General features: G+C 26.1%; 1 protein-coding gene across 1 annotated transcript; it reads right to left on the reverse strand.

The window, feature by feature from the left end:
- Window positions 1-1089: 1089 nt before the first annotated feature.
- LOC136077159 (uncharacterized) lies at window positions 1090-10291 on the reverse strand. The gene is made up of 9 exons (XM_065791870.1): window positions 9734-10291; window positions 9537-9616; window positions 8842-8937; window positions 8509-8723; window positions 8218-8377; window positions 8044-8136; window positions 2087-4157; window positions 1556-1692; window positions 1090-1242 (listed from the first exon to the last, which is right to left on the reverse strand). Exons 2-7 carry the CDS (start codon window positions 9610-9612, stop codon window positions 4153-4155), a joined length of 645 nt encoding a protein of 214 aa, XP_065647942.1. The 5' UTR covers window positions 9613-9616; window positions 9734-10291; the 3' UTR covers window positions 1090-1242; window positions 1556-1692; window positions 2087-4152.
- Between the last annotated feature and the right edge of the window lie 123 nt (window positions 10292-10414).

Genomic DNA, 10414 nt, shown 5'->3' on the forward strand with positions numbered 1-10414 from the left:
ACAGTCCCGTCTTTAATTCAAAATTATCATTTTCAGAAATAAAATCACTGTTAGATTTGTGTTTGTCAAACTGTTATTTTTTACATGAAAACGACATACATATTAGAAGATGCCAGTGCTATAGGTTAATCATTAATGGTTTTTTGCAACATGAAGAAAAAGTGTTAATATAGGCACAATATCTTACACCCCCAATATGTGTAAAATCATTTAACAGGAATGTTGACGATATCCATTGCAGTTTTAATAAAGAGGCAGAATCATAACGTCTTTCCGACTTGTTAAATTGTCATAACACAAATTCCAAATATACAAATGTAAAAGAAAGTGACTAACAGACGAAAACTTTCTTGATCTCTCAATAACAAATAACAAATCCGGAACATATCTTTTTAATATCTGTCGTAAAGGTGCAATAACAAATTTGCAAATAAAGCCGCATTCTTGTCACGATTCAAAAATAATTTATGGTGTATTTCAAAGTTTTATCCAAAGAGCTTTTGCACTATGCCGTAGAGAACGCATAAATCATAGATTAAAGTTTCTTACAGAAATGTTTATAGAAAATGGTTATAATAAAAAAATACTTCAAACATTGTCAAAAAAATAAAATCTAACAAAGACCTAGAACTTAATTATATTTCTCTGCCATGGGTACCAAAGTTATTCAATTAAAGATGTTTAAAAATGAAGACTCTGCTCCAATCACCAAATAACCTTCAACAATTAATAACTAAAAAAAAAAAACCCTCGACTTTCCAAATACTCTTATCCATGAGTCTACAGACTGGAGTGTTCGTGTGGACACTCTATGCAGGTGAAACAAAATTCGCCAACACTTTTGAGGGAAAATGGATAAATTCTGTTGTTGCGGAGCATTCCATGGAGCCTTTGAATGGAATAAAAACAACACTGTTGAAGTAGAAATTATTTTAAGAGAAAAATAAGAGAGTCTAAGGAAATTCAGTACCACCAGTGTTCTCCAAATTTAGGTTAATTTCAAGCAATTGTAAAGCATAGCAACGCTTGTAAAGCATAGCAAAACTGCTTTAAAATTGTAAAAAATTATATAAAAAAGAAATTATATAATTTTATGTTTATTTATTTCGAACAAAAAGCACATTAAAATTACAATTAAAATTAGCAACTTTTATCGTGAATCGTATGTCCTCACGAATTAAAATCTTTGTTAAAACCACTTTTTAAGCAACTTTTTCTTGGTATATCTGGCTTCAATGAGACCTGTAAAAAAATTAAATTAAACTGCTAAAGTTGAACTTTAAAAGCAACACATTGTTTATATTTTAATATAATGCGAAATATTAAGGATTCATGCTAACACTTTTCAGATAAAAATATTTATTTTCTCACAATATTATAATTGTGTGTAATAATTAAAGTATCCTCACCAACCATAAGTATCCTCAGTGTAATGGTTGGCGAGTATCCTCACCAACCATTATACTAATTTATACAAAAAAAACTCCATACTAGAGTTAATAAACATTAATAAACAAGACTATTTATCATAATCATTTCTATAATGTTTACTAACCTGTCATTAAAGTAGTTTATTTAATTTAAGTCATTAATTGAAACTGGAGAAGTTCTATTTGCTAAAATTTTGAAGTCAACTCATACTAGTAGACAAATATTGCCAACAGCCAGGGTGAACAAATAATCAGAAATATTCTTAAACAAAAAATGCAAAACACCTTAATAACTTAAATTAAAAAATTGACAGTAAATAAAAATGGAGTTCAACTTAATAAATTACTTACTATAAGTTTTTCTTTAGTAATTGATAAATAAATTAGCATAGCATGTACTTTTATATTTATATGATTTATATATATATATAGTTAGATATATAAAATATATGTTAAAAAATAGTTGAAGATTAAAAATTAATCACTTAACTTTTCATAGAATATTATTATTATTATATGTAATATTATTATTATATGTATATAATAATATTACATATAAAAATATATATAATATGTATAATATACAGTAATATAAATACATGATATAATATAAATAGGTTATAAGTTTTTGAAAATTAAAAATATTATTAATTCACTAATGTAATTGACGCATAACAATAAAGCCACTTTTGTACGGTATTTGTAAATACTTGATTTTGAGATCTGATAGTGGATAAACTTTATTAATTCCAGTCATTTTGCTTGCATAAAATATCGACAAGTTATTGGAAGAGAGTGGATCTGTGAATAATGATTCAAGAGCAGCAAGTTCTTCAAACATAACTAAACCATCACAAGATTCACCTGTTTTGACTTTTAGAATATTTCTGACTAAACCAATTTTGTTTTTGATTTCAAAGCAATTATTACCATCAGTCGCAGAAACAAAACACTCTAAACCTTGGTAATTTTTAAATTGCAAACAACGTCTCAATGCAATGGTTATTGGTCCATCAACATGCAGGATGCTAAATTTTTGCTGATGATAATGATGTCCATCTATCTTCAAACAGCCCTCAAAAATTCGTCAAACAACTTGCGAACATGGTTGTTGTGGTCTACGAACAAGTTTTTTAAGTTGACCTAGATAGTTTTCATATTTGAATGAGGAACACTTATCAAGAACTCTAAAGTTAACTGCATCATCTGCTAGGTGTATCAAAGAATGTACATTATAAACTAACTGATCTTCACCATTAAGTTCACCAAACAACTGCACAAAATAAATGAGTAGCTGACGAGCAAAACCAACATAATATTTCAACAAAATAGGGCATAACAAAATACGAACTGCAACTGAAAGATCTAAAAAGTTTGAATACAACTTTGGCTCAAGAAATCCCTTTAAAACAACTGGTCCAGTATATATCAGAAAAAGTCTAAGTTCAGTGGCTTTCCAATGCCTAAAATCTGATAAAGACCTTGGTTTTCTAAAATAATTCCCTTGAAATATAACAACGTATCTGTAAAAATCTATCAGATAAAGTATTTACAGTATTCTGTGACATTTTACACGATCTGGGACCATTTAACCATAAGTTGGTGAGTCTTTGCACAACCCCAAGACATACCAGATGCATATAATCTAAATGAAATTTTGTTACCATGTCAAAACCTAATTCAATTAAAGGTGACATACCACTATGATGTTCCAAACTATTTTGATAACGAAAATCGAAATCGGTCCTTAAAGTTGCTGATGTATGCGGTAAGATTATCTTGCCACACCACTCTCCTTTTTGAACACAACGTTCACAACAATTATAATCATTGTGACCCTTGATACATTTAACAAACGCTCTTGCTGGTGCCTCACATATAATTGCAGCAAGGTTTATATCATACTTTATTTTTTCATGGGTAAAACTGTTTTCTGTTAGAGCTTTGAACTCAACCAAAAAATCTTCTAGATATTCATGAATAGAATTAGGTTTTTTGGCACCACAATAAACTGCTATAGGAAATACTATTGCTCCAGCTTCAATAACAGAACCTAAAATTGGCCAAAGAGAAGTACTTGAACTGGAAAATATAGGTATTCCATCAATATTATTGTGAAAGGTAATTTGGTTATTGTTTGCTGTTATTAAATTGCTTTTAAACATTATCGAAAGCCAATACTGCAAGCTAAAATAGTAATACTCACCCCCCGCCACAATTTTTGTATCTATATTTTCCGGGGTATGAAGAAGTGTTCTTGAATCTTTAGGCAAACTTAAACCAGATTCTCGTAATAAAGATAACAAACTGTTCAAAGCAGCATGTGTTATATTGAAGCTCAACGCCCAGTTAGCAAGTTTATGAGGCAATTTTTTGCTGTCGTTATCTTCATCACTCCTATCATCAGAATTCAACGACTCAGGAGACCATTCATCACTATTATTGGTAAATAATTCAATATTGTTTACGTTATCTTCTATTTCGCTAATTACAGTCTGCATAACGGCTAAACTATTATCAGAATAATTAGAATTAGTTACAAATTCATTAGTTTTCAAATTAATGTCAAATTGTTCTCTTATCCCATGTAAATTTTTAGAATCAAAAAACACATTGCTGCTACATGAACGAACACCAGGATTTGGAGTATTTAAAGTTGTAGATTCCTGTAAAAGTTTTGACACCTCTTTAGCTATTTTTCTGCGATTAGATCTTTCTGAAGTCATTCTAGAAAAAATATAATTCAATAAATAATTTAAATAAAAATATTTAAAATATGTGAGAACATTTAGCGGGTCCCTTATATTATTGAAAAACCAATTGTTTAAAAGTATGTAAACCTGGTACTCTAAAGAAATAAAATTAAATATAAATATATATACATATACACACATATATATATATATATATATATATATATATATATATATATATATATATATATATTATATGTTTATATGTTTATATATTAATATATTATTATTTTAGATTTTATTGCATAAAACCTATGATGTATTAAAAAAAAGCAAAATTAATGTATATATATATATTGTTATATAATTATTATATATACATTGGAAATAATTTATGGAGGCAACCGAGGTTGCCTCTATTAATTAAAAATAGGTTTACTTTTGGGTCAGCAGTTAGGTCAGCATTTCTGAATGCCAAACCTAATTCAGAGGGGTGTATATATATATATACATATAAATATATATATATATATATATGTATATATATATATATATATATATATATATATATATATATATATATATATATATATATATATATATATATATCTTATATATGAATACGGTAATGAATAGTGCGCATAGTTACGCCTAATGTTAGTGTTGTTAATGACGGTTCTGTATTCTGTAAAATACACCATTTCTTAGTTTTTAAGTAGTTTATAGACTTTTTTATGCGCGGTTACATTTGCCATGCGGTCTTTCGCAAGCAAGCAAGCAAGCAAATTAGAGCTGATATATTATTATTTTCGAAAAGAATTGATGTTGTTCATTGTTTAAAATAGAAAATTCAAATAATCGTTTGTTTGTTGTTGGTTGTTTTTATTTTTCTAATTTTTATAGCCTGTTTTCATTTTTTAGAAGAAGTTTATAACTAAAATTTCTGTTTAAGTAAACTGTTTCAGTTTTGTCGTTAGTCTTTTTAGAACATTTTAAGCAAGTATTGTTTTATTTTCTGGAGCAATTAAGAGGAGCTGATGGCTTTTTTAGTAAGTTCAGTTCATTTTCTTATTTATAGATTTAGATTATTTTTTGTAGAAAGAATAATGAGTATAAAATTTTATTTATGTGTTTAATATGAAAGTTAAATAGAATAAGATTGTTATTTGTGTTCATGTAAGTTTATATGCATAAGTTTGCGTTTATTTCAATCTATTTTATATTGCTCTATATCTATATGTATATTTTATATTCTTAGGAAAAATAATAAGGAATAGAAAAATAAATAAAAATTCTTCTGGAATTTGTCAAAAGAATGTTGTGTTATGCTTCATTTTAAGGTATCTGAATATGTATTTATTTGAAATTTATAATTTTGTTCTTTAATGGTTTCATCTTTTTCATTACAATGTTGTAAATTGTAGTCTGCATTTTTTGTTACATTAAAAATATTAAATGCTAATAAATGTCGTTTTATAGCTGTTAAAGGTTTGCTTATATGTTTATCTTATGCTCAAAGTTAAAAAGTTTTTGATAAATATGTGTATGAGATGATATATGTAGTTTGATAAATACGTGTATGTAGTGATATATATAGTTGTTTTATAAATGTGTTTATATAAATGTGTTTTTATAATAGTATGAAATGTATTTTATCCAGGGATGCGGAGTCCCAAAAAGACTCCAGCTTTTTGTATCTACTTTTCCAAGTCTGTAGTGTCCAGAAGCTCTAAACAGGTTTATTGACTTATTATCTGCTATAATAATTTCATGAGATTTGATGACTTGAAACTTATTGTTTATAAGCCAGGAGTCATTGTCGCCATAGTACCTAAGAATTCTGGGCTAACAAAATGATTGTTCCTCTAACCTAATAGTCTTAATTTTTTACCTATTAGTAGTCCATAAACTTATTTATATTTTTAGTGCTCCTGTATACCAAAAACTAGGATAAAGTAATCTTAGTTAATAATTTTAGTTTAGTTTTAATCTTAGTTAGTAATTTTAGTTTAGTTTTAATTAGTTTTAGCTTCAGTTATCTTTTATCTTACTTTAGACAACTTCATGGAAGAAATGAGGGGAATAGGTAAAAAAAATTATAGTTAAATATTTATTTATATGTAAATATAATTCTATCAATTATTCTGAGGTAAATTTTTTGTCTTTAGTGTCTGGTAGAAGCATAACTGGTAGGGCTGTGTTTTAAATTTTATATATTTTTTACGGAGAAATATGTGCAATAGGTGAAAGAATTATTTAATATAAATATGGCATTTTTAAACTGTTTGCATTTTACTCATATTTTTATTAAAATTAAATTTCTCACAAGTTTAACTTTTTTTAATTTACTTTTTTTTAATTTATTTTTAGCATCATCTTCATCCTGTGAAAATGGTGAGGTTATGCTTTATATTTTGATTAAAAAAATTGTAAATATTTTTAAATTTTATTATATCCTTCTATTTGTAATTTTAGAGTCGTTAACATTTGAGGAATACAAAAGATATTGGTCCCAACACCCAGGGCTTCTCTCAGAGAGGTCCTTCAATAAGTGGCAAAGTAATGGCGGTATGTATGAGCTATCCTTCAAATGGAGGGCTCATCCATACCGGGGTGTTGAGAGACACCGAAGAAAAAACAGCAACCAAAAGGTTGTAAATATCTTCTATCTGAAGATATTTATAACTTTTTTGTTGCCGTTTTTTCTTTGATGACTTTTTTTTATTTTTTTTAATTTTGTAATTTTTTTTTTAATTTGTAATTTGTAATTTTTTATAATATACTATTGTTTGAATTTGGTTTGTTTTTGTCTTTTTTAATTGAAATTTTATTTGTTTTTCACCAATTAAACTCAAATATAGTTGAACTGATTAAAATTTTTCTTATAAAATTATTATTTATGAAACAAGCATTTTTTTCTGCTTTTTTTGAGTCCAAGGTTGATATGGTTTAGAAAAAAAAAATTCAAAAATATTAGGACCTGTCAAGAATTTAAATTCCAAAGAGGACCCTCAAGATCTCATCAAAATCAAAAAATATTTTTTTACTTTTATCTTATAATTAATAGACATTGATTCGTGTCTCAGTAATATTGGTTTTTAAACTCTTTTTTTTTTTTGCTATGAAAATCGCTCCACCCTAATACACATGTTTGATTGTAAATCGACTTTTTTTTTGTTTGAAACGCATTTGTACTCAATTGCTTAGTTATTTATAATAAATTTATTTAGATGTGTGCATTTATCGTTTTAAAGACAGTTTCCTTTTTTAAAGAAACATGTATCAAGGGGATACCAAAAAATTAATAACTCATAAAAAAATTACTTCACTTCATATTAATCTTATTAATTAAAGTTCATGTTATAAAAAATATAACAAGAATTTAGCTTTAATCTTTCGTCAATTTAAGGCATGATGAAGTGTTATTATTTTGTGTCAGTAACTAAAAACGTATTGTGTTGAACTTAGTAATGTCTAGGAAAATGGTTCGGCCATACACTGATATGACCTATGTCAGTTGTAAATTACTCAAATAACGTTAAATAATTGGTAAATTAATTTATTTTAATTTTACAGATAGTTTAATTTTTTAATTTAAAGGAGTTTTTCTTACAGGGTATTAGTTAAGGTATCGCAACTTTAAATTGTAGAAAACAGCCACTATAAATTAACAGACCGACCGAAACCCGTATTACGGGTTGCTTTCTGCTAGTATATATAAATAGACAGATAAAAAAATTTAACTTAAAAACAATGCTGAAAATAAAAACTCATTTATTATAAAACAACCAAACTTTTTAATAAAAAAACTAGTATAAAATATAACATAATCACTTAAAATAGGATTAACAACTATTCAAAGACACTCAAATTTTCTTCCAAATCGTTAACTCCTTCCAAGCGTCGTCTACGACCTTTACCTCTGTCACGAGAATTTCTAAACCATTTTGAAAGGGCTTCCTCAAGCTGTTTTTTTGTACACTCCTTTGTAGATGCATTCATTTTTACGGAAGCTGTAATTTAAAAAATAATTTTAAATTTGAACTTTATTTAAACTAAATGTGTAAATTCAAAAATCAGAAATTCAAGCATACCATAAAGAACATTGTAAAAAATGGTTTTATTAAATCCACACTTGTTTTTGTGCCCAGTCAAATTTAGCTGTCTGGCCAAAATATTTCCGAAAAGATAGTTCATATTTCGATTAACAAATTCTGAAATATCTTGCCCACCATTTTCAAAAAGAATATGAACCTATAATAAGAATGAATATTAAAAAATTAAATTAAATTATTACTTTTTATTATATTATTATAGTACATATTTTTGAAAGACTTGTTGAGTATTTGAAAAATTATACAAAATAGGTTTGTGTAATCAATTACCGAAATCTTTTGAGTAGTAACATTAGTTAATATCACAAAAGCCTTATCCAGTTCTTCCATTGTTGTTACAGGAAATATTGAACCTTCCGGTAGCTCTACTGATGCAATATCTTTTTCTATGTTGAACCGTTGCAATAGATTTTGAATCATCTTGGAGTGAAATTTTTGTGTTTCTTTAATTTGCTCTAATCCTCTCAAAATAGTTTTGCATACTCCTAAAAATGTTCAGCTAAAAAATCTGAATGCTAATAAACAATTAAAAATAACTTTACCACTTTTTTTATATATGAATTTAAAAAAAAAAAATATTACCATTGAAGATAATAAACACACCTAAATTTTCTGCTGCAACTGATTCAGCAAAAGGTACTATTGCTGAAGCATTAGGTATTCTTTGATAAGTTTTGAACAAATTGACTGAAAAATCTGCTATATATTTAATATATAATAATATATAAACAAATATATTTGTGTTATAACGCTGTACTGATTTAGGGATAAGCGAGGGCTTCAGTACATACTGATAACAAATAGAAGGGTTTTGGTTAGTGCAGGAATCGAATTTTTTTAATAATTCTTCCTTATCCCTATTTTTACTATTTATATTGCTTACTATTTTTCTCATGGTTTTTTATTAAAAAACCATGAGAAAAATAGTAAGCAAGTTTGCTTTTTATTATCAGCAAGAGTAAATATATATATATATATATATATATATATATATATATATATATATATATATATATATATATATATATATATATATATATATATATATATATATATATATATATATATATATATATACATATATATACATATATATGCATATATATATATATATATATATATATATATATATATATATATATATATATATATATATATATATATATATATATATATATACATTATTATTCCTATTTATGAACCTATTTTTGAAAATCATCATTGACACATCTTTGATCACTTTGAAACATGTTTAAAGTTTTAACAAGTACTGAAATAAAAAGAATTGAAATATATACTTAAAGGAGCTACCGGCTTGGTAACAGCTTCTTTTGTGGATTTCCTAAGGTCTTCAAACCTTTCATTGAACTTCATATTTCTAAAAATGTTACATTTATTTGTAATATAATAATGATTATTATTATTGCTCTAAAGTACCATTATGTAAACTACATAGACTTAGTATCTGTTAAAAGTTTATTTTTATTGATTTAACCCTTTTGCTGACTCTTTTTTCTTTTTCTTTATTGGTTTACTGAGTTCTTCTTTTAAAAAACTAGATTCATTTTCATTTTCTAAAAATAAATATTTTATTATTATGTTTAATTTGTGTGTTCAAGGACTAAACCAGAGGTATTAAATCTCCTTTTAAATTTTTTCTTTTTAATTGTATCAAGATTATTTTAGCTGTTTAATAATAGCTGTTTAATAGCTGTTTAAGGTCAAAAGTTTCAAAAATTTGATATTTAGCTATCAACCAGCAAGTGACTTTTGGGTTTTTTGTAGCGAGCTACAAAGCTACAACATGTAACTGGCGTGTAACTACAACATTTAGCGTGTAACTACAACATTTAGCGTGTAACTACAACATGCATCAACATATAACTAGTTACAAAGCTACAAGTTGTAGTTTTAAAGCTAGTTGTATGTTGATATATCCATTTTTAGTTACATGTTGTAGCCTACAACATGTAACTAAAAATGGATGTAAAACTTAACAAAAATTCAACATTAATTTAATTTAACGTCAACATGTTGGATTAAACTTTTTTGCGGAAAGATTTAACTTAATTGTTCTAAATAAAAAATACAATTAAAAGATCAGATATGTATATTGCTTTTTTAATTCAGAATGTTTTTATTATTATTTATTTAATGTTTTATACTGTTTTTCTTA

This window comes from Hydra vulgaris, chromosome 02 (assembly GCF_038396675.1).
Source record: "Hydra vulgaris chromosome 02, alternate assembly HydraT2T_AEP".
Taxonomy (NCBI): Eukaryota; Metazoa; Cnidaria; class Hydrozoa; order Anthoathecata; family Hydridae; genus Hydra; species Hydra vulgaris.